Source organism: Athene noctua, chromosome Z, assembly GCF_965140245.1.
Source record: "Athene noctua chromosome Z, bAthNoc1.hap1.1, whole genome shotgun sequence".
NCBI classification, from domain to species: domain Eukaryota; kingdom Metazoa; phylum Chordata; class Aves; order Strigiformes; family Strigidae; genus Athene; species Athene noctua.
The window spans coordinates 60,431,159-60,457,449 of NC_134077.1; the positions used below are offsets into that span (position 1 = coordinate 60,431,159).

Here is a 26,291-nt window from a genome sequence, read left to right on the forward strand (position 1 = left end):
AGCATACAGAAACACACAGTAGTTTTATATTGTCAGGGGGGTGAACAGGTTATCTGCTGTCAAACTCTAGCTTTTAAGATCTTTATTTGAGAAAAATAAATGAAATACAATTACATACTCAAAATATTTGTCTTGTTTTCTTTTTCAGCGCAAATTGAAGTGATACCATGCAAAATTTGTGGTGATAAGTCCTCTGGAATACACTATGGAGTCATCACATGTGAAGGCTGCAAGGTATGAGATTTTAATACAGCATAGTCATCAGCATCTGCATTAGCCTCAGGCATCTGTGTACAATAATACACTCTTACCGGCTTTCAAGCAAGTTGTGCCAAAGGCTGTAAAGCCTGCTGCTGATAAAGATGCGTTTCATGCCTAATTTTACTAGTTGCTTTCCTTTTCATCAAATACTCTTTGGAGTTACCCTCTTGTTTGAAACATAAATTAATAAATTTATACTGATGCAGTATAAGTGCTGATACAGGCGGAGGCTGACAACTGTAAGTCCCACCTGTTCTACCTTAAATCAACTTGAGAGATGGATTTCTTATCTAGTTTCCTATACAATCTGTGTAGCACTAAAAATTGGCATAGTATCTCAGTTCAACATCTTAAAAGCTTACAGGTGTCAGTTTGGTCCTGTTTTATTTCTTTTGTATTCTCTGCAGGCCGAACTGTAATCTCCAAAAGAAAAAATGCCATGCATTATGAGTAGTGTAAAAGGATCCTTTGTCTTCTCCTTATAGGCTCCCGCACAGAGCAATTGATGGGAATTGGAGGGTTAAAAAAAAAAAAAAGAGTTACAAACTCTCCTATGATGCTTAGTTATATTGACATATTATCCCAGGTATTAGTTCAAGTAACACAGATCAGACCCCAAGCCAACAGCAGAAAGGCTTTAGTTTTCAGTTTAAAAAATACTCTGTGATTTTTATTGTCTAAGGATTTATCTCATTACTCATGGAAGACCAGAACTTCATACTATACATTGGTATTTTAGCTTTGACTGTGAATGTGAAATTATAAAGATGGAGAGGCAGCATCTCTGATTTCTTCTATGTGGAAACACAAAAAATAGTACATTTGAAAGTGGGTGAAATGGCAAGTCTGTATTTACTTAATGCTTTACAAAATTTTAGAACGTCTGAAAAATCTGAAAATTTGTGTGCACCCATTCGCAAAAGAAAGCTTTTAATGCCAACACATTGAGAAGCAATGTATTGTCAAAGAGCAGATTTCTTTCAGAAACCTTAACAACTGTTAAAAACCCACAGTGTGTCAGTGTCTTATTGTGGCACTGGACTAGAAATAAACATCTTATGATGATGATCACATGAAACAGAATAAGACTAATTGATCTGATACTTCAAAATTGTCACAAAAACTACAAGGGAAAAAATTATTTAAGCAGAAAACCAGTGTCTTGTCTTTGTGCTTAGTGCCCACAGACCGGTTAGGGGTAGAGTGTCCTGTAGATGTGATTAGGGTTAATGCTGGCCCTTGTGTGTGCCTCGAGAGGAGATGATACCCCTCAGCTCTGTGTGTAGACTGCTTATTGAGATAAAGAGCTTCTCTTCCACTTACGACAGTTTTAACCCTCTTGTTTTTGTGCCAGTTTTGCAGTATCAGATCAATTAGTCTAATCTTGTTTTGTGAGACTGTTGTGAAAAAAGATGTCAGTTTTCACATAGGGTCCGATGGGAGGCATCTCACTCTCTTTTAAGGTAAACGCTGTCTCAGAAAGTGCAACTCTGCTCTTTATTGCCCAGCAATCAAATAAATATTTGCTCAGCTCACATACTAATAACTAGTCAGTTTGGGTTATTTTTGTCTGAATATGTTAGAAATCTGAATTAATTAAGAGGCAGACCATGTCTGGCAGAAAGAACCACTCTACAAGCATGCACACATTGAGCCAGACACCTGCTGCTGAGAGCCACAGCATTTCAGGACACAACATCCAAGGATTGTACTGCCAGTGGCAGTGTTACAAACTTCAAGGGACAGCAAATCCTTTAAATCTGTGTCCCTACATTAGCTATGCCACTGCAAATCAATATTATAAGTGCTTAAGGGGCATCATAAATACTACTGCTTGTGCATGCCTGCATATGCTAAGTAACCTGCTGGACCCATTGAAGAAGATGATGACTCTGCGACTATCATTGAAAGGGTGAAACCTGAAGACAGGTTTCCATCCTGTCTGTCTCGGAGGCTCCTTCTTTTGCTGTGAAACCTTTTATCATCTCTCCTGCTTACCCCTAGAGCAAAGTATTTGCTACCACCCTTTTGTCATTATTTAGACAGTAGTTTGCATGGCCATTTCCCTTCTCAGACTGACTGCTGGTGATGGATAAAGTTTTAAGGATACAGAAAAACTTGTTGTCAGCGTTGGGAATACTGGGAAACCCATCTTTAAGTCCCTAGCTCATCAGTAATGAACTGCATCCTCCTTCCCTCAAATGGAATTATTCTTGGTAAATATAGAAAATACTACATAAATATCCCCTAAAAATTAAATGAAAGGATTGTCTGTACTTTGTAAGACAACATTTAGATCTTATGCAGGAGAAAGAGAGTACAAAAGTCTCCTTGGAAAAATAAATTACCTGCTGCAGATTAATTTTATTATGCAACCCATGATTTTTTCTTAAGAGGGGCACAGAAGGAATAAACAAATTCTTCTGAGATGAGATCAACCTTAATGGGAAAAAACAGCACTACAGGATAAGGCACAGTCAGTGCTAGATGGTTGTGTGGGGTCTTTTAATGCTATTTAATTCATTTGTTCTCTCAAATCCATATCCACATAGGAGCTGCTAAAATCTAAACCTTTAAACCAGAAAATCCTTTGCACATTGAAACCAAAATTGGCTGTAAAGTTCATCAAATAGAGTAGAAATATCTAGCGTCCATTTAGCCTTAAATTAAGCTCCACAGTTTCAGGAAAGTTTTGGTCAGCCAGGATCAGATAAGTCCCTACCAGATTTTCTTCTGAGTTCCCTAAATAGCATCCATGTTCTCAAAAGTGCAAATTATAAAACTTAATTTAGTTTTTAGATATACTGTTAGCACTGATAAAATCAGCACAGGTCAGATGAAGTGAATTTCTTTATGCTCGACCTCAGGAACTACAGCCTCTGGTATATTTGGTGGGACACCATGCTTATTGTTACTGACACCCCACACCATCCTCACTGGGTTCACCAGGACTTGAGTGAGAATTCAGGCACTACCTGTAGCAAGCAAATTGAGCTCTGTGACACTGTTGCCTTGTTGCTTCCCCACTCTCATTCCTCCAAAACACACAGCTGCCGCGATTTCCATTGCTCTATATTACCATCTGTCAGCCTGTGTGGAGATAGCGCTTGTTTTGCCTGATGAATGAAGTCAACTCTGGCTCCATTCAGAGGTGTTTGCAAACCATCATAGAAAGGCATGACCACTTTGGCACGATTTCTGATGACTAGAGTAACTGCAGTAATGATGCTTTCTGCCCTTTTCCTCCTCATGACTTCCTGTGGTGGCTAGGCTATCCTTCAACTCTCACACCACACAACCCTAAAGCTGCCTACATCAAAAGATGCCAGAGTGGTCAAGGAACTTCTCTTCTTTGTTGCTCACTCTCTCTGGACTTGCTGTTACTCCTGTCCTTTATTTTACAGGAAAGAATATCATAAAGTACCTTCTCCCTCTCTCTTTCTCTAATCCCCACCCCTCAGTTTCGTTCCTCTTGTCACCTCTGCCATTTCATGTTACTTCCACCATAACAGTACCTCTCAGTGTTGTTATTCGTAGCAACTGGGAGCTTGTAAGGCCTTAGGTGTGGGTTAATACTCTCCTTCTAGGCCTCTGATCTTTAGCCAAATAGCCCACAACTGGCCAGAAAAACCTTCTAGGGGATAGAATAACTACAAATTTTTACACAGATAAAATGGATAACGTTATATTCCATTGAAATGGAAAATGTCATTACTTTCTCATGGTAGTGTCTGAAGGTGTTGCTTTCTCCTTTGTGTGTTGGTTTTACTTGATACAGTCATTAAATCCTAGTGCTTTTGTGATGTTTCAATTTGAATTACTTTTCACTCCTGAAGTGTATGGTTCCTCCAGATCAGATCAACATTTGCCAGGTTAAATTGAACAGCACACTTCAGCTCCCAATGCTATGCATAGCCAATGCCAGTTATTACCACTCTCTTTCATTAAAGGAAGAAAATAGTCAGAACAAGTACTTTTAAGTCATCTGTTTACGAATGCTGACAATCTTTTCTTCTGTTAGGAGCAATCGTTAGATGATACATGGTATTTATTGCACAATAAGAACGCATTCTGTAGCTATTATTTGCATGTTAACAAAGTAGAATTACATTCTTTACAGAATAAAACACAATTCTTATTATAAGTAAATGTTCTTTAATTTCCGTATACAAGGCCAACACATCTGCAAGGCCATAGCATAAGTAGGATTGCACTAAATAAGAGTTTATTGTAGTCATTTATATGATTCTCTGTGTGTGTGTGTGTGCGTGCGCGCGTGCGCGCATATATGCCCATGGTAATACTCTGTCTCTCTTTCCCCTAGGGATTCTTTCGGAGGAGTCAGCAGAACAATGCCTCCTACTCCTGCCCAAGGCAGAGAAACTGTTTAATTGACAGAACCAACAGAAATCGTTGCCAACACTGCCGACTGCAGAAATGTCTTGCCCTGGGAATGTCTCGAGATGGTAAGGAGTCAGATTCCTGCTTCATGCCTAAACCCTTTGAAACTCTTCTTCACTGCTGACTTACTTAAACTCCCTGTAGATTTCTGGAAAAAAAAAAAAAAAAAAAAAAAAAGAGGAAAAGCTCCTTGCTTTGTAATGCACACACTGTGACTGTGAGACACAGATCTTGCCATTCAGTTAACAAAGGAGGCTATACTCATGGGAAGGGTAGGGAAAGCGCAAAATGGAAAGCAGTATTAGTTTGGAACAGAAAGAGTCAGAAGTGAAATGTGTTGTTCTGATCAAAAACACAAAAAGGTCACCTCTGGAGAGGTGGAATTATATTTCAGTTTAGATCACCTCATATTAAACATTAACATTTATCTTAACATTAAATATTGATGTGTGAAAGCATCCCTTTCTTTGAGATCTCTAAAGGTCTGTGACAGTGAATAGGCAGTTAAGACGAAATTTACACCTTGATAGCTTTAGGATTTTCTGTTTGTTTTATTCAGAGCACTTGACCAAATATTTTTCATTACCAAAAAAACATTTCTTTTACCTGTACATTGCCCTCTGCCCCTCTCTGGGTCTATAGAAGAAACGTTTCAATGTTTAGTGCTGAAAATGGACAGTACACCAATAAAAAGCTTCATAGTGTATCTGATAAAGGGCTCCTTTGGTCCTTGCAGTACTCTGGTCCACCTTCCAAGCTGTGGTGTGACAAGCTGTGATGGGCAGACTGAGAAGGTGCACCACACCAGAGCTGTAGGAAATGGGAGGCTTGGGCAAGGCTGCCCACAGCTGACCTGCCCCAGCCACCACTGCGTGTGCAGGGGGTTTCCAGCTCACAGACATATTTTAAATGGTCAGGAGATATGAGAAGAAAATATTATCTTTTTGAAGGCAGGTTATTTTAATTTTGATTGTCTGGCAGAAATTTTCTGTCTTAGAAATTTTACACAAAATGTGTCATTTGAAATTAACATTCATTGATGGATAAGTTACTTAAAGAGCTATTTCTTTAGATGGCCCACAGATTATAAATTTGGTTTATATTTGAACTGTAATAGGTCTTTTCCTACTCAGTGTGTCTAATGTCTCACTGAAACAACTTGCTCACCAGTCTGGGAGGGGCCTTGCAGTCTAGCCTTTAATCTGTGAACTCTTTTAGGTCCTAGCATGCAGCTTGCTTCATGCCTTATCTCCTGATTCTTCCCAGAGGAGATTAAAGTAGTAACATCTTAGTAATTTAACAGCATGTGCTTTCCTCCTAAAAGTAATATCTTCCAATGATTTGAGGTATCACAGGGGCATTTTAATGTGACTGACAGCACTTTCTTCCCAACCTGTAATTCAGGGACCACTGCATACAGACAAAGGGAGTGATTCTTCTGACAGCATTACTTTCTTCTCTCATTGTTTGTGTAAGGGTGTTTATACTTAACAATATTAAGAGCTCCTGCAAGTTTAAAATAGGCTGTATGGATTTTTTTAACAGAGAAACTGAATGTGATTTTTACCTCTCAGCCATGTAACAGATTCATTTTTATCATGCAGAGGCAGGATGCTAATTGACAGCAGCTGGAGAATCCAATTAATGAATATATAATGAGAATTAACAGTGGGTGTTTGTTTTTATTACTGAGGCCCTAAATTTGAAGAAAATACGCAGTTGCATTTTTCAAAATACAGTCATTGTATATTGTCTGTAAGAGTGTACAGTGCATTGTTGACTGATTCCAGGGCAGACTGTTCGTGTGATGTAGCTTGTGTGAAGGGCTGCAAGTAAGATGAAGTTGGCAACAAGGAAAAAAACAACTCAGTGTAAAAAAGTGCAAATAAATTGAAGAGACTTCCATCTCTCTGTTATTCTGGCACTGCCTTTTCATATTACACTCTTCCTTTTCCGTTCTTTTTCCAGACTAAAGATTTTCACATTCATCCACATATGTAGGCTCAGACTCTTTTCAAGAGCTTTATCTGAACTGTGGAGTAGCAAAAATGAGAGCCAAGCCCAACCTGTGCGAATAAATGTGATGATTCTGAATTGATCCCAGTTACTGATGGACTGGAAATACTCAGCATTGGAAAATATACCTCATAATGTGTGAAATTAGTATTTCCAGAGCAATGTCCTCTTATCTGTACTCTGATAAATTCTGCTGAAAATATCCCTCATTTGTTTTAGAGCACAATTCACAGCTATCTCTGCTCTGAGATCCCAGATCTAGCCCAGTAGAAAGCCAGAATTTATAGAGAGATGGGGTGGCAGGGCGTGGGGAAAGATAGTCAGCTATGACCCACTGTATATGCAGGCTGTGGATTTACTCCTCCTAGTTACACAGCAATCAGCCTGTCATTTTTGAAAATTTCAATGTCAATGTAATGAACCCTGTTCCTGGGGAGAGTGGTTTGCACTCTGATGTTTTCCTCCCTTCCTCATCTGAAGGAATGCATGGATTTGTCCACGAAGGTTATGTAAATTGATTGTGTAAATCCCTGAGACTTTCCTCTGTGGAAAAGATGACATTCATTTGTGCTGTTTACCTTCAAATCTGTTATTTTCCTCTAGGTTCTATCTCTAACCTGTAAGATTTTTTTTTTTAAAAAGTGTGAAGATAACACTCCATTGAAATGATGTGATAATAAGGCTTTAGGGCTTGTTTTCATCCAGAGTACTAATCCTATTAGTGCACTGTTTAAAGGTTTGTGGAAAGTTGGTAAATCACACGGAATATGAATCTACAGACTGTACATTTCATACTGGGTTGTTGTTCAGTGAACACAGAGGTATTAAAGGATGCTTGGTCTTTTTAACATTCACAGTGGGAAGTGAGTTGCTTGGCTGAGGCCTTCCTGTCAAACAGGAGTCATTGTCATCACCTTGTAAATCCAAACACACAATACCTTTTCCTTTGTGAGACACATATGGTGTAAAGCTTTGCATCCTATCTCATTTTCACAGAAAAAGATATTTCCTCAGCAAAAGTAACACTGAGACTAAATATCAAGAGAGCAGTGGGGTTGAGGGGAATCAAGAAAAAATGAGAGATGACAATGGTTCACTTTGTGCTTTGCTTTTCAGCTGTGAAGTTTGGAAGAATGTCCAAAAAGCAGAGGGATAGCTTGTACGCTGAAGTGCAGAAGCACCAGCAGCGACTGCAGGAACAACGACAGCAGCAGAGCGGTGAGGCAGAAGCCCTAGCCAGGGTTTATAGCAACAGCATCAGCAATGGCTTGAGCAACCTGAATAATGAAACCAGCAGCACCTACTCAAATGGGCATGTCATTGACCTACCGAAGTCTGAGGGTTATTATAATGTGGATTCTGCCCAGCCTTCCCCAGACCAGTCTGGATTAGACATGACTGGAATCAAACAGATAAAGCAGGAACCAATCTATGACCTCACCTCTGTACCAAACTTGTTTACCTATAGCTCTTTCAACAATGGGCAATTAGCTCCGGGGATATCCATGACTGAAATAGGTAAGGAAAATTCTTATTCCTCCAGTGTAATGTGTATATGTATGAGCTAGACTGTAATACCGTCTCTATTAAAGTATTATATAGGCATTCTGTACACAAGTACACAGTAGTTACATGTTCACACATGAGTGTATGTGCACACACACTCAGGGAATAAAGAAAAAAAATCAGTCTGGCAGTAACTGACACAGTATCAAGGCAGTTCTGTTTTTACCAAAATCTGCAAATTATGTAGTTTCTTAAACTCAGCAGTTCATCGTGTGCTTATGAAATAGGATCATCAAAGCAGGTGATGAATCAGTCAGAACCAAGTGATAATTAGTAATGGAGAGCTTGTTTCAAATGAGCTCATTAATAGTAACGTTAAATGATCTCTTAAACCAGCCGCCTGTATTCTTGTCGAAACCCAGAATCCCTGTGGCAGCTAATTTTAGGTATTTATTGTCAAAAAGTACCAGCTCACTACTTCTGATGTGTGGATGAACATGCAGAGCAAGTTTACTGAATTTGTGAGGTGCACAAACTCTGAATGTAGTTGCATGGATACCCCTGCTCCTCTGCTTGAATGCCTTGGAGAACCTGTCCCTTGATTTCTTCTTTGAAAAGTTGCAAAAAGACTACTCTGTGAGATGAGATGAGGTGGTTTGAAAGGTAATGACTAATGGTGTAAGGAGGATTTCTGTTCATCTGATACATTTAGTCATACCTCTGCAACGCAACTGGAAGTACTGCTTCTATTATAAAAAAATAACATGAAAGAATATTGACATCCTAATTAGGTACTTCCCACCTCAACACATGAAGTATGCTGAGTCAGTTGTGGTTGAGAATATAATCAAAGGGTAACACTTTTTTAATGAATTTAATTAAAGGAAAGAACGGAAACAAAAAGATGGTATTCAAGAGCACTGTAACAAATTAATTAATGTCAGATCATAAAAACCCTCTATAGTTCTGGCCTGGCCTTGTTGCCTCATGAATGGGGCACTGAGATGTGTAAACTTATGTCTGTACTCAGACCTACTGAGGTCGCTGAAGGTGTGACATGCGCTTGATTGATACATAGTGTAGAAAGGGTGTATGTAGTAGTTACTATCTGATAAAAAAAAAAAAAAATAAGAAGGTGCAGCTAGAATCTGCAGCATGTTTCCTACCCATGGATGCTCATATGTTGAAAGCTGTGTAACAAACTGTGTTTTAGCTGTGAATTGTGAAGGAGAAAGTTACACTTTTCTGCCACTCTGGTGGGACACGTTTTGTTATGAAGTTGGGCCTAGGCTGCTGTCCAGTGAACTCCTGCACTCCCAGCATAGCGGTACAGAGGATCAGTGAGGAACATATGCTTCAACTTCCCTCTCAGCTCTTGTGGCCATATGAATATTACTCATGTGTGGCTTCTGCAAATCCCAGTTCTGCAACAGCATCTCACAGTACTCCAAACCAGCTGAGAGACAATTTAAAGTAGTAAGAGCTGTTTCCCTGCAGCACCCTGTGCCAATGGGAAATGTTCCTAGAGAGACTCAAAGGAGGTACTAGAAATATGACAATTCTGATAGTCCATTAATTAGCATTTGTGCCCAGTTAGAGAAGTGATCCTAAAGAGAAATTATGGCCTCGGGACTATATCCTTAGTGACTAAAGGATCCCACTGAAGTCAATGGGATCTTTTGACTCATGGAGCTTTAGAGAATCACTTAACTTTCATCTCTTGCAAGATTGCTTAGAAATAATGCCTCATTCTTAAATTTTTACCCATTTCTTTTTTGCTCTTCTAGCCCTAAACCAGCCAGCGCTAAACCCACCCCACATTTCCCAATCTTTCATCCCGTGTCATCTGGCCAGCATTTCCCTTCTGGAGCACACAAAGCAGTGACAACAGAGCACAAGGAACAGGACATAGCAAAGGGCCTTTCTCTGTCTGAGCTGACAGCAAATTCAGGTGTTGGAATTTACCTCTCTTCCTTTTTAAATTGGAACTGAGGTCCATAAATTGCTAGGATTTCACCCAAGTACTGCTGTATGTCCTTTGTGGTACCTACAGCAGAGAAGTAAAGTTGTGAGGAATAATGTATAATGGATCAGCTGATACAACTGAAAAAATTGGAAGAGATGTGCCATAAAATATTGGGATTAGTGCACAAGTGAATGATATTTTCAGTGTTTAAAAATGAACAGAAAATGCCTCTTAATGCTGCAGTGGATTGTTGGACCATCTGTAAAGCTGCAGTCTTGCAGTCAAAGCAGGAAAACTGCAAGCACTAGAATGCATTGATTTCATATTACAGTTTAAATTTCACTGCAGCATTGTATCTTACTTCATTAAGATTTCGGAATAAGCTCAACTGATGTTAATTAGAAGTTACTGACTTAACTGTTAGATGAAATCATAGAGAATACATAGAAGATGAAAAAGATACACTGCATTAATCCTTGTGCCTGATGGAAATTTCTTTATAGTACCTTGTCTAGTGATATACTGAACTGAAGCTTTAAGTAACCCTGATCATGTTAGTTCTTTTCTTCACTGAAGACGTTCTACCAAATTCAAATTTCCAGACTTAGTTTTCTTCTGGTCTTTATATTCTTCAAATGCATGTATTTTTTTAAGCACAAACTCACTTGCCACTTGCCTGATCTCGAATGCAACCCACTTAAATTTTTCCTTCTAAATGAATGCTTGGGATTCCTTCCATCCTCGAGCTCCTAAAAGTTGCTGTAAGCTCTCCAAGGGACAGACTTCTTCACATGCAGCCAGAATTAAAGTAGGCTTTGCAGCTTCAGCATCACATGTCAACCAATGTTCAGTTCACTTATTCCTTCAGTGCTGTTGCTTTACTTGTTTCTTACACAACTCTCTCCTGTATAGGGCAGTTTTTATTAAAATACCTCTGAGCGCACATTTCCAAGTTTGAATGTCATTGTGTCCTTATTTTTCCAGCCTTTTCAATCCTGTTACGTTTGTCTCACTCCTCATTGATGCTTTGTGATTTCTTTTAATTTAGAATTATCTATTCATTTAATTAGCATGCTGTGAACCCTCTCAGATTATTAATGAAAATGTTAAATGCTTGTAAAACAAGTTCTAACAATGGTCTCTGCTGCACCTGACTAAACAACTTGCTGCAATTGCCTGAATTACTCTGGTATTTACTTTTCCCTTGCTAGCCAACAGTAAGGTTCTCTAAAAAATCCAAGTAACAAGTATTCATTTCCCTGTTTGATTCAGTTACAAAAACAGTATTTTCTAACATACCCTGTGATAGAACTTACACATCATTTACATTATTTTCTTCACATGTTAATTTTCTAATTCCACCAAAAAGAAATTGAAATGGTCAGGCCTACTTTGATCTTTAACAGTTCTGTGCTTTAATTTGAATATGAAACTGCTCTTTTTCCTGAACATACCTTCATCTACTGTAGACTTTGTAGTGGAAATGGGAATTATTGAAATTCAAAATTTTTACATAGCAAATGTTTCAACACATAGTATTAGAATGGCATAACAAGCAAAACATAGCTTACCCTGCATTGCCTGCTTACTAGTATCTCTAAATACTGTACCAAAAGTAGGTGTAGGAGAAAGGGATGCTGACAAATTAAAGTTATATGGGGCTCCTTCACATGTGTTTAGTACTAGTATATCCCTCCAAATGGATTGAATAATCCAGAGTAGAACCATACATTATATGTTCATTATAAGAAGCAAGATAGGTAATGTTTCCTACAATAGAGAGGGCTAAGTAGAAGAAAGAGTAGTTTCAGATACAGACACGAATTTGTCATGTAACTCCCAGGGCTTACAATGGAGAAAAGTTGGATAAAATCAGGTAATTCCCCATTAGGCAGAATTGTGCCTTAGGCTCAGCCCCACTCAGTATTCCAGTTCCTGTTACAAAAAAGAAACTCAAAGCATTAAAAAAATCAGTCCAGAACTCATAAATAAGCATACAGGAGCAGAGCCTCAGCTTGGCATCAGCTGCATTTCCAGGCAAGCTCCTTTTCATTTTAATGGAGATATTTTCATTCTTAACTCAAGGTGTCTAACTGGAGACTTCATCTGGATTTGTAGCCAGATGGGCAGAGCACAATGTAGATAAGATGCAGTGACCAGATGAGTTGGGCAGGCTGTTTTTCTACCTGTCCTGCTGTCTACAGGTGGCATGACTCATGTGTGTACTACCAGCCATGGATGCTGCCAGCATGGGAGACACCCATGGCCTGAGGGTGTGTGCTGCCAGGGATCCCACAGCATGGTCATGTTTCTCCCTGACCACCATGCCACCTGCATATCTGAGAAGGCAGAAATTCCTCATGCTGCTGTGGGAGGGACCTCAAACCGTGGGGTGATATCTGCTTGTCATGTCAAAAGCAAGAATTTGGTCGTTTGCAGAATGACTTTCTCCTCACAGAGAGAGTTGCAGAGTTCATCTGGTGTTGGGAAATCCTAAAGGGAGAAGGGAGCTTCATTTCCTGACCCTGGTAGTCCCATAGAGGGATGGCAACACTTTCTCCCAAGTGTGATTTTAAATTAGTAGGTATTAAATGCATATTTTTAGACTTGATCAAATTAAAGACCACCTTGTTTAAATATATGTGCATAACATTATCTGTCACTGAGCTGAGAACTGCATTTTTCTCACAGAATATGTGACTCAGATCTTGGTCTGTAAAAGTTAATGGAAAAGTTTCCCTCCCTTGACTGCAGTTGAGATTACCAGCCTATCTTTTACTACCACCTAAAGATGAGAAAAAAATATTAGCAAACACTGTTGTGAAAAAAACAGATTGGTTAAAGGTTCACTTCAGGTCAGATTGAAGAGTGCCCTATAGCTGTGTGTATTTAGTTTGTTAATAAGGTACAATTAGAGCATACAAGAGGTTGCATAGCCCAGCCTCTATAATTACAGAAAAAAAGTGTTATGTATATTTACAGGGTATTTCCTCAACATCAGCACTGTTTGAAGGTACACAATAGTTTGAAGGGTTTGTATTTCTACCAAAATTAAAGTAAAATAGTAAGTAAGTTTGGTAGGCTCAGGCTTGATCTTCCCTTTCCCCAGCCCCTCTGACCCTGCTCTGATGATCTTAAGGTGGGCAATGGCTCGCTGGGGCAGCCATGTGGTGAGAATTGGAGGAGACATCACCTGCCCTACTCACCAAATCCACCATAATTTAGTTTATTCCTCCATGCCTACACTGTTCGTGGATGCTCACAGCACTGTATGTTACATATGCAATATATTTACCAGCATCAGACTGATGTCTTAAAAAGTATTCTGTGCTTTGCTGTTGTAGGTTGCAAAAGCACTTCTCCAACGTGATAAGCATTTTTAATTATTATTCTTTAACTTCCTTCTCTATACCTCCAAGACTTGTTCCCTGTGCCAAATCACGCGTGAATGGACATCTTACTGAACATGTATTGCTCATTTATATGTTATTTGAAGGAACGGTGTAGGGACCATCATACTCAAAATGCAATGTACTCTATAACTAAAACCCATACCTAAGGTGACATAAAAGTCTATGTTGATGTTTGCTTCACAAGGCCACCACGCACCACACATTGAAGCATAAATGATGTTTTTCTGACTGTAGTCCCGTGCAGTTTCTTCACCTCGTTTTATAAGCCATAGTTTAATATCCCTCCTACCAAGATGATCGTCAAACTTTGCAGGGCAGGTAGCTACAGCCTTCCAGCGGCATTTCAGCAAAGCAATGTTGCCATCTAGTGAGCAATTTAAAATGTGCAGCATGTGCATTGCGCAGATACCCTTAGGGCACTATATCTTACCGTAATTACCTATTTAAAGGTGACAATCAGAATAAATTAATATTTCAGTATGTACTTATTTCAGTTCATGTGACAAAACTTAGAACTTCTACTATTTTTTTTAACTAATTATTTTTTTTACCCTTTTCATACACTCAAGAAGAGAACAGAGAATGGCAAGATTTAAAACCAATTTGACAGCATTGCTCAGTTAAGAAATGTTTCAACTTCATAAAACACGGACAGAAAAGTGGAGGAATAAATTAGAGCATTACGATCCTGAAGCATTCTAGCCGAACTGTTGCTGGAGTGAAGGGTGTTTTTGTTATAATTGTAGATTCTGATTTTTTTAAAGCATATATTTAGAAATAAATTCAACCAATAAAATCAACAAATAATTTGGCAGAAATGTTGAGAAAGATGTAATATTTTTGAAAGTTTTTAAAATTTTCTAGTTCTGTCTTTTCCCACCTCCAAGTTAGTAATCTCTCTTTATTTGTAAATTTAGTCCAAAACTAGCCTAATTACACATTTACATAAAGGTTTTAATGAGTTTATGTTGCCCATCCCGGTAGTTTAAATTATCCAAATGTTCATAAATAACTGATCATGGTTTTATCTTTTATTAAGTGCATATTTTAGCAGATTTAGTGATTTAGTGATTTAAGTGATTTAAGAAGACATAAACAGGGCAGAGTTTGTGTTATAACTTGGTGTAGATTTAGAAAATAAAGACTGTTTTCTAGAGGCACTATATTTAAGCACCATTTTTTTTCACTCTGCGATTTTCAAATCACCAAGCATCCACTGCCTCACAATAACTACAATGGACTTTGAATCAGTTGTAAGTTGGTTCTGGCAGTCCTACTTGACTACTCGTAACACAATTTATAGCAGTTCAATAAGCACGATGCAATGTGCCTTTTTACTAACTCTAGTTTAAAGTTATACAGTAAAGCAATTAATCTAAAACTATTTGAGAATACAGTAGATAGCCTAAAAGTATACCTCAGGCTGGGTTTTCCAGCAAATTATGAGGCTTTTTGACTATTTCTGAAAGCAATTTGACTTCTCTTTCAGGTATGTCAATTCATATGTCAGATGCTGGCCAATTAGTAACATAACAATAATTTTACAAATTATGATGATTGGCAGCATTCCCAGCTAAGGGTTTGATCACACTACAGACCATGCACTATAGATGCTGCAGAAAATGCCATTTTAAATATTGCCCTTTTTGTTTACTGTGGGGATAAGTGTTGCAAGTGGGAATACACTCAGGAGTTCTGTTCAAAGAGAGGTAAATTTTAATTACTTTTAGCTTAAGATGCATTTTTTTCAAGAAAATAACATTTTCTACTGACTTTTTCTGCAGCATCCAAGACAATGAAGTCCCATCTTAACTATGGTTGTGACTTTTTGAACAAAATAAGCAGCTGGATAAAGCAATAAAATTATTCAAATCAGTGACATCTTTTAACTGAGATTGAGGATGGGAAACATTTTGTGATCTTTTTTTCTGTTTTACTTACTTTTCAGATTGTTTTACAAATTAATTAAAAAGTTACATTAAACAATATTAAAAACAACCTTATTTATAGCTTGCATTTCTAAAGCATGATAATATAGTCCTTTAAAGTGGGTATATTTCTAATCCATTAAAGCAAGTTTATAAAGTTTCTCCTTTTCTCAAAAGATATGAATATTTTCTTGCATAACCAAACTTGAGAAAATATGCTCATTCTATTGAGAATCCAGAAAGCAACCATTTGTCTCAGTCAAAATATGTAAAATACCATATCATACATCCCATATATTACCATATATCATGACAATCTTCTCAGGAATAGCACTGTACTGTGAATATTGTCAGATTAGAAATCACACAAAAAGATCAATGTAAAGCTAATGGTATAACGAGTACTGAGGCATGCTGTTGCTGCCAGTCATAGGAATAGCCATTTGACTGATTCCCTATCATATGCTTCAGAGTAGCAATGTCAGTAGGAGAAGAAATGGCAACTGGCTTTCTGCAAGAAATCCTCAAAAAGAGAACACTAGAGCAGGTGCCAGAGCATGGAGGGCCTGGGACATGTGCAGGGTTGTGTCTCACGCACAGCCCACAGGGCAGCAAACATAGCATTGCAGATGAGAATCAAGAGGGCAAGGCAGTGATGATTTAGGAATTACTGCAGTATATCAAAGTGGCATACTGTCTGCAAAAAATGGTGTGGTTCGAGTTAGTAGTGATATGTCACTTACTTCCTCATCTGAACAACCTGTTTGTCTGAGCATCAATTCTCCTTGTCCTTAACATTTGTGTATGTTGTTTTGTTGTTTCTGGGCTGTCAGCACCAACAATATGCTACTTACCTTGTGCTTTCTGAGAGCTTAATCTGGGGTCCTTGCTGTATTTCTTTGTCATCCTGAACAACATTGTTCAATTGTTATTTAATCCTCAGGCATAAGGAAGCCAACAGAAGTTTGGAGTTTGCAAATTTTTTTTCTTTCCCAGTACACATGCAACATCCTAAGTTTGGCTTCACAAAGCCATAGTTCACTTTTTCACACTGCGTGCCTTCTGTCTGGCAGATTTCACCCCTCACTTCATGCTTTTCATTACTTTCCACTTTATTCTTGAGAATAATGTAATTCTGCTTGTTATGCAGTTTGTGATGTTGTTCCCAGCTCTATAGGTAATGATGTCTTTCTTCAGTCCATTCAGTTTTAATACTTTATTTCACAGATCAGCAACAATTCTTTTATACGAGAGTGAAAAGATATGAGAAAAAGTTGGAATGAAACACATGGGAGAGGAACATGGATGTGTTTAGTGGGAAAATGCAATGCTATGAGACATAGAGGTCAGACAAATGCTGAAACTGATTATGAGAACACATTTTTTATAGTGCAGTAGTCTTGCAGGGATGAAAGTCACAGGTAAATTAGAATAGTTAAAGAAAGGTATTAAGGCATGGAGTTCTTGTGTTCCTTCTTGACTGCACGGACATTTTTTCTCTTGATCAGTGAAATCTCTGGCATTGCTTACAGTAACCAAATTGTTTCACTTTCTGACACTGTATGCTGACACCACTTTGATCCAACTCAGTTGCCACACTACAGGAAAATAAAACCATCATAGAATGTTTTGTCATTACTTTTAAAAGTATTTCTATAACTAGATTGCTTAAAATCTTTATAAATATTAAATGTAAGCCTGTGACAGTGAAAGAAGTGCTAAAATATATGTTGAACCTCTCCCGACCTTTTGCAGACTATGACGGGGCAAACCCTTCCAACCCTAGTTTAAAACCCTTAATATTCCAATTGTTCCATGCATATTTCTAGGTTTCATAATGAACAATGTCCACTCTAAGCAATGTTTGCTTAATTGTAATAAATGGAACCACATTCTTGTTTCAAAACAGTCTCAATTTTAACATAAAAATCTCTTTGTGTGAACTATGCTGGAAGAAGTTAGGAAAAAGCTCATCTCAATAAATCTGTGATAATTTTATAGTGCTTGTACAGTCCATGTCCCATAAACTCTAGCTGTTGCCTTGGTTAGTGCTTTTACTGCCAGCTAAATGATTTTTAATCAGTACAAAATATACTTTTTTTACTAAATTGGCTGAGACCCAGGAAAAGTATTAAAAAGTGGAGACCTTTAAGCATTTATAAAGATCCTCTAGGATTTAACAGAATTCTGGGTCCACCTTCTAGGTTCCTCCAGATTAGGACTTCATTCAATTGTACTGTCATTTCTTTGATTCATTAGCATTTTTTTGAAGGCATATGAAACTGTTTTATTTCAAAGGGAGAGAGAGGAAATACAGAATTCACATACATAACATTACTTCAATGTACAATCTGTTCCTGACAGTAAGCATTCAATACCTTAAACACAAGGGAGGGTTATTCCTGTCCTAAATTCAAGCACTTCTGGACTTATATATGAGTGTTTTAATGTTTCATATCATCTTCCTAGGCTGCATATTGTTTAGTGTTACAAATTTATTAAACAAATGGAGGTTAGGAAACTTGCTAGTCTATCTATAACACTTTTTGAAAGGGAAGTCTTTTTTGCATTATGACATTGAGAATGCCAGGCAGGAATGAAAAATGGGATGAGCTTTTTGCAACCACTTTTAGGAAAAGATGTTCCTGCTTTTTTGCAAAAAAAGTTCAGACTTTTCAACCAGTTCATTTTAAAATATTGGGGTCTATTATTCATGTTTGACAGCAGCCACAAAACATACTTTTGCTTTATTCGCTGCATCACTGCCTCTACTACTGTCTAAGAATTTCTTGAGGTAATCTGTGTAATGAAACCATTTTGCAACTTTTCATTTTTGCACTTATAATACCCTTGAATTAGGGTACAGAAGAGAGTTGATTTGATACTAGTTTGGCATTATTTTGGGTCCTAGAATGGATATTTTATTTAGAATGTCTAGCCAGAGATTTTATGGTTGTACGAACTGATATGCATGATTACAGCAGCCAGCCAAAGCTGTGGTGTTATTGCAGCATTAATTCAAAGTGGATCCCTGTGAGAGCTCAACTTAGGATATAAGCTGAGATGAGCTCTTAGCTACTCAACTGGATCCTAAGGGTAAGTGGCAAATTAAAAATTCATTATTCATTTTAATTGAGGATGATTATCAGTGTTTTAGGAGGCACACTTCAAAGTTCTTCAGTTCCCAGTGCAAAAGAAGGGAATGCTGAGAAAAACTAGAGTCTCTCCTGAGAAAAGAGAGACAAATGAAAGAACTAAAGAGCCTGTAGGAAGCAGACACTGCTGAGTACTGTGGATAATTTCCACTTAGCAGGCCAAATTCACAGCTGAATGAGTGTTGTTTGCAGTTCGTGGAGTTATTACACCCATCCCCACCAGCATTGTGCTTGACCCCAAGTTGGAGTCTTTTCTCGGTATTGTAGTTTGAGATCTCCAAATATTACAAGGAAATGTCTGAAAAAGGCAGGACTGACTCATCAGCTGATGACAGACCCCTGCAGGTCTGTGCTATGTTGAGTCATACTATCTAGGTTGCAATGTTCAGTTTTCTGTATGTACTTGGAATTCAAGCAGCTCCTAACCTACTGGTGCAATACATGTTTGAGCTATCATGACCTTTGGAGAGTGACTTTTGTGAGGCACCTACTGAAATCTAAAATAAGAAATTACAGTAGGTGGAAAAAAAAAGAGGGAAAAAAAAAAGGGGTAGAAAGAGCCCAGCGGAGTAGCCAAAACTGGCAACAGAAAAGGTAATTTGCTATTCTGGAAATTGTGAGCTCTAGTCCTCAGTTTATGCAAGAGGTGTATAGCTTGTGCACTGTTGCTCTTCCCTTGCAACACGTGCTTTTGGCCTGTTTTGCTGATGGAATAGGGCTTTTTCAGTCTTGCCATCTGCCCAGTCCTTCTGTCTGGACTGTCCAATATTTCTTTAGCTGCTGTCCAGCTTCAACAAAGGGAAGCAGAAGTCTCAGACACTTGTCTTCCCACAAGCTTTGGAAAAGAGGCTACTCAGCATGTGAAGGAGACAAACAGCCTTAGAGAAAAGCAGAAACTATGACCCAGGCCCATGTTAACCTCGAAAGGCCGTGACTGCTGGCCAATCAGCCTGAATAGACCAGGCTCTCATATGTGTTCATGGTGTCTCTTACCCAGCCAAACACAGGGGATGGGTGATCAGAGAGGCAATAGCAAATGATATTTGACATGTCTGTAGGAAACCAGGATGGGTTTGTTGCACTAATTGTGGTGTAGCTTACTTCACTGTTCACTGGGCCATCCTCACAGAATGAAGTCTTTTTGTTTTCTCTGTAGTTTTAGATAGGCAAGGCCAAATCTAAAAGCCATTTCTTTTGCTAAAACAGCATTGATCTCTCGTGGTCCTCCTCATCCCTATCTTGTCTGTGTTCTGTATTCCATATCTCACCCTTCAGGTGCTGATTTTCCCTGATGGCTTCATTTAAGTCTTAGCACCAGTGAGATCCCTCACTATGCTTCTGGACATTTCCCATCAATATTTGCACGTGGTCTCTTTCTGGTATTGGCCTCAACAGTCTAGCTTGTAACCACCAAACTACAAGTCCAGGAGCACATTCTGTAGATGTTTGTTTATTCTGTTACCATGCTCCCTTGGACGTTGTACAGCTTTTGTTTCACCCACAGTACATGTACATTCTTCTGTTATATTTTTGTTGCTCCATCTAGTCATAGGCAATGAGACCATCTTGTCTGCAAGTTGCATGTCACAGAACCATAGAAGTACATACATGCACACAGTATTTTTTTCAAGAAACCCACAATTTTTTCTTTGAATGAGAACAAATCTTTTTGACAGGTAATTCTTCAGCTTCGTGGTGTACAGTTTTCAGCTTCTTCAGGACATCTTCTGCTATGCATTTGATTTTTTTCAGCACTGCATTGCAAAATCCCAATTAATTTCTCTCCCCATCCAGCTGGCACCTTTCAGGCCCCTACCAGCAGTACCTAAACTGCTGTGACAGGACAGGCAGCATTCCCACCTGCTGCAGGGCATGGAGGCCAACCGGACCCTCAGATTTCTGCTCTCCAGCCAAACCAACCAACAATGTCCAGGTTTTCTTGTCATCCCTAAGAATGGCCAAGACTTTAGAGCTAGAATAATGGGCCATTATAGAAAACCAATCAGATACATACAGGACATAAATGCAATATACGTGGTCATTTCACAATACATTTTGTTTGAGTATATCTGATTTTTCAGGACCTCATATTGGTTACAACTATTGACTGTTTTCTTGATTGAGTATTTATGGTTTATCTCTCTGGAAGCAAATACTTTTTTCTAGGGTTTTGGGGTTTTTTTTAAATGAAACATAGAATTTGTACAAAAAGTGTCTGTTTTCCATGAAAGATTTCAATGTACCAATACTAAGAATCTTCAAATTTAGAACCAAGCTATCTAATGTAAATGATTCTATTTCACAGTGCGTGCTGGAGTTCAGGTACTGGGAACATGTTATTTTCTGTGGGACATCTCCCAGACAGAGTCAATCTGCCAGGATATTCTGTATCTTTCAGATTTCCTGTGGTATCATGTAATATGAATTGATCATGATGCATGATAGGAGATATAACCCTAACATGATAAACCCAGTATATAGACAAAAGGTGAGGAATGAAGCACCTAGTCTACATTTGTGTTTACATACTATGACAGATAAGCTTACAAATCCTGCAGTTTACAGCTGTAGTTACTATAATGCTGGTCATGTACTATCATGCGGGCTCAGTAATTGTTTTGGTTGGAATTACTAATTTTCACTCAACAGTTGCAGCGGTTGGTGCTTGTAAAATAAAATGTTGCTGACTTTGATTCTCACACCTGAGTGACCAGCATCATCTCTTTTGTTTTCCTTTTCATAAAGCAACCTTGCAAACCTGCTGTAACTTACGTAAAATTGAGGCTGACAACATTTCAAACAGAAATGCAGTTCACATTGAGGTCACAAAATGGACTTGTCTTTTATAGTCCTAGCAGCCCATGCAAACGGGATTCCTAGTTGTGTTCATGCAGCTTCCCAGTGCAAGGGGACCCTTGAAATCTTTGGCTCAGGATTCTTGAAAACAAAATTAACAAAAATCAAGACGATGCATAGACTACCTGTGGTGGACTCTTCTAGCCTGGAGAACAGGAGGGACATGGCAGTTGAGCCAGAAAGGTAACAGAAAGGCTCTCTGTAGGCTTGAGGATACAGACTGCATCAAGGCAATAGCTCTCCTCACACTGTATGAAGCAGTTTGTTTTCTTTCCTCATTGTCCCTTTCTTTATAGTTCTACTAAAAGAATTAATCATCTGTTGAACTCAGTTGCCAGCAGTGCTTCAGAGCTGCCAAGTCTCACAGAAATGTATCATATTTAAGGTACAGCACGGTACCTGTACTATATGACAGCACAGGTTTACCTGAGATGTCAGAAGTTAGGAACTTCTTCCTGCACGGGATTTGTTGAGATGTGTACTGATTAAAACTTGATTAGCAAAAAGATGTTAAAATCTGAAAATGTCAGGAAAAAAAGCTATGGTCTTTGAAACCCTTGGAGAGTGATGTTCTTTACCTTGTCTGCATTGTGTCTTCTGTTGCTGGACCATCTGAGATGCCAAGACAAGCTTATACTTCTTTCACTTTTAGCATCATGTCAGCTCTGCACACTCAGTGTATGCTATATTTGCATAAAGCTCCTTATAGGGACTCCAGCGCTGAGGGTAAGCAAGCAGCCTCCTCCACTGCTTATACTGGATGAGCAGTCCCCTCCTTCCCTGAGACCCAGTGTACCCTTTCCATCACACACTCAGCCTCACCTAGCCTGTGGTGCAAGAGTTTCAAGTGTGCCTTTCACCTGATTCCATTTTGGATGTCAGCATTCAGAGCTGCTGCTTGCTGTGATTGCCCTAGGCCTTCACACATATTAATGAGTTTTAATGTCAGCTCAACATAAGCACAAGTACATAAGGAAATGATGAATGGGGGTAACACAGGATCCCATCCCTGCAAAACCCTGAAGAGTTTGTCAGCTCTTCGGTCCTAAGGTAAATACAGAAATGATAGGAAAAGAAGAGAAGCCGAGAATCTTCGCAGTAACGTAAAATTGCTAATCAAAAATATTTTGAAATGAAAAGGACTTATTTTCAGATTATTAGTATCAGTCATCTGATTCAAAAGCTGTCTATGCAGTAATGTTAAAGTATTTGAGGTATTTATTGTACGCATTTTCTTTATGTCAAGAGCATGAATATTTCCAGCTTTTATTACAAATGGTCAGGCTAGGAGAGCTGGGCTAGGAAGCACAAGAGAGAAAAAGACAAACATATGGGTGCAGAGAGCAAAATCCTTCACCGTTCAGGCTGTGGAACTGTTATACAAGTTGAAATCTTACTTCTTTCACTGCTGTTTTAGATACAAGGCCTAATTGTTCCTCTGACCATACCTCGGTTCTGTCTGGTTAAATTCTTCCAGGAACATAAGTGACAAAACCTATAGCTTGAGCTTACTTTCTGCAGTCAGGTTTGCCATTGGTAAGGATGTTTCCAGAAAGACGATGTGGTTAAAACTGTCCTTTAAATAGAACAATATGTCAGTAAACATCTGAAATGCGATTTTTCTAGAAAAGGTGGGGTTTGCTTGCTTTTCAAGTTAAGGAAATGCAAATAAACCTTTGTTGATCCTTTAAAAAAATTCTGTTTAAATTAATCACCCCTTTATTCCAACATGCCCATTTATCTGTGAGGTTTTTACTGTGAAATGTACCAGCTTACGCTCAGGAGTTAAGACTTGCATCCAGCTTTCCATAAAAGAACAATTACTAGATCCCTGTATTCACTAATATACACTTCTGGTTCTCTTTATGCCCAAATCAATGCTTCCATCAGGAAACCTAAAGATAGTGTTGACCTTTAAAGGGATACCTGTAAAGATTGAATTGAGGAGGTTTTATTGTTCCTACAAAAACCTGGAACTCTTTTGTGTTTTCTTCAGCACCTTTCCACTGAGTCTCAGCTTAATAACTGTGACAGTAGGGTAGGCATCTCTCCTTTAAATAAGACTCCTATAGCAGTGATTGAAGGAAGTATATACATGTTTACATTCATTTTTCTGCTTTCCTTCTCAATGCTGTTTTTAAATTCAGTCAACATTTGGCCAAAGAAACAGTCTTATTTTGGGACTTCAGGCACCAGGTTCACCCACGGTATGCAGACTGTTGGGGATGTGAATAAGCAAATTAATGACATTCCTGTTTCTTTCTACTTCCCATGCTCAAGTTTGGCTAATGCATTGTCAATGTCCTTTCCTTTTTTGACAAACACATTTTCTGCAAAAGGCCAGTTCTGCCACAAGGGCTTCAGTTCAGTTGTGTGAGTTCAACTTTGTTCCGTTGTTTAAAAGGTATTCATTTTAAGCAATGTCTTCAGGCTGAAGCACTGAGCTTCATTAGACATATAGGTCTCAAAGCTGCAAAATAAAAAATCTTCACATTTCTATGGCACGTTTTATCAAGACATTTCAACTGCCAGTGCTAACGAATTCATGCTGAAGGTTTGTGTGAAAATCTTTCTAATCCACTCAAGTGGCTTAAAGGGCAAAGATCTACTTTAAAATACTTCCCTGAGAATTTTATTCTCAGTTTCAATGGAATCTCAGGCCAGCACTGAATGCTTCCCTTTCCCCTTGTATCCTTTATTCCATGTTATGCAGGATTTTCTAAGGCTGCAATTTCAGAATAACTTTGAGGTAACTTAATCCTATATGTGAGATCTATTCCCACATCTCTCCTTCTAAAACCCAGGATAATACTTCTAGCTTTCACTACTTGCTATCACCAGTCTCCATGTTCATGTTCATTAAGCTAAATGGGAAATTGATCTAACTGAAAACTAACTTGAGAAAAAGAGAAGAGACCTGTTTCCTGTTTCTCTGACATGCGTAACCCCAAGGTAATGCAAATGCCTATGTCAGGATTGGTCAGTCAGAGCTGGGCAGCTGCAAAGGCTTGGGGCAGATAGAAGTGATCGAGTAACCAGGGTCTCCAAATGACATGTATTTAAACAAAATTAAAAGAAAAAAAAAAAACAAAACAAAACAAAAAACGAACCACACTTCCAGAATGAAAGAGTCTGAATAGTTTCGCCAGATTGTTGTTTTCAGGTGCTGATCCACTGTTTATCAAGCATTGCTTGGCTTTGGGTTGAATACTGAAACATTTTGCAACAATCATCAGAAAATTAACAAAAAATGAGAAAGGTAGCATAAGAAAGAAAAGATTTTTTTTTAAATCTGCATTTTCCAACAACTTTAATGTTTTCAGCATTTTGCTATTGCAAATCACTTTTCACTGTTTTACAGCTATTTTGTATTCTCCTCTTCACAGATCGAATTGCACAGAATATAATTAAATCTCATTTGGAGACATGTCAATATACAATGGAGGAGCTACACCAGCTAGCGTGGCAGACCCACACATATGAAGAAATTAAGGTTTACCAGAGCAAGGTACAATACTGTAATATGATTTTTCTTCTGCTCTCTATGGTTTGAAATTGTTAACAGTGTAATGTATTTGGCAATGATATACTGATAAGTTTCATGCAGGTCAAAATAAGCTTTTAAATATCTTTGAGAAGCTGGTTACCGAAAGCAAAGGAGTAACACTTCATAAAAAGAAGCAACAGCTTTCCAGCATGTTGAGATGTTTGCTAATGTCAAAACTTAGGCATGGTTATGGAATCCAGCTTCCCATGCTTTGCTTCTTATCACATGTCTAAACTTCATGCAGAAATTCTGTTGACTTTAATATGATCAGGACTTGATCCTCTGTTGTAAGGATTTTAAGAAAAATAAGACAAGCTAACTTTGTTTTCTTATAATTTTTAAAATATCCCCTTTTTACGCAAATAACAAATATCTGTCACTTATAAACAATAGATAATGACAAACTAGAAGGACTCCTTAAACTGAAGTTGTTCAAAACTGAGGGGAAAAATTACCTTGTTACACTACATTTTTGTTTTACCTCTATGATTTTCAGGTCAACTTCAGATTATTTTCTACTGGCACCTCTTCAGATATAGTCCAGTCATCAGAAATCTTTGTGCCTCTTGCACTGGCATCACTAACAATGATTCTTCAGACTTCAATCAGCACAGTAGCTGATCACGCAAGAGACAGAAGAGTCTCCAGCTTGTTCTTTGAAAGCTGAGGGGCTATGCAATACTAGCAAGAATAAAAACACACCACGGTTTGCAGAGCTGTGGCATGCAAACCAAGAGAATCTGTTTACATTTGCACACTTGTGTGTGCAAGGAAAATTATTGTCAAGGAGACACAATTTTGATGTAATCAGTGCTCAGATTGCAATGATACTTGAATTATATATTACTCTAAGTTTCAAAGTAGCAAAAATATTCTGTTGGATAACTTAATAGCACCGTGCCACTTCTTCAGTAAGACTGCTCTGGGATGTTTACATTGTTGGTGCCACTGTTTGTCTATTTCACACACAAAAGCCAACATAAGAATCACATTTTAACATCAGACAATGCATTCTTCCCCTTAGAAGAGGCAATGCCGGAGTTTAGATCACTGGGGCAACTGGCTTGTGAAAACAGCCTTCTAATGAAAAGTGTTGGGTACCTTGAGAAGCAGAGATGCTACTAGCTCTGCCTGGGGATGGGGGCAGAGTCTGAGAAGAACACCTTTCTGCAAGGCCACCTGAAGAACTTAATGCACTGTTAAACCCACTTGCTGACTTTTTTGTTTTTCCATGTGTATTTT

At 38.4% G+C, this 26,291-nt stretch overlaps 1 protein-coding gene across 1 annotated transcript in view; it reads left to right on the forward strand.

Annotated features, from left to right (window-relative positions):
- The window catches only part of RORB (RAR related orphan receptor B), a 47,084-nt gene that overhangs the window by 12,301 nt on the left and 8,492 nt on the right, over positions 1–26,291 (forward strand). The window contains exons 2-5 of the mRNA XM_074931575.1: positions 149–234; positions 4,586–4,727; positions 7,795–8,196; positions 24,889–25,010. Of these exons, the coding sequence (XP_074787676.1) occupies positions 149–234; positions 4,586–4,727; positions 7,795–8,196; positions 24,889–25,010 (752 nt within the window). The remainder of the gene's footprint in view (positions 1–148; positions 235–4,585; positions 4,728–7,794; positions 8,197–24,888; positions 25,011–26,291) is intronic.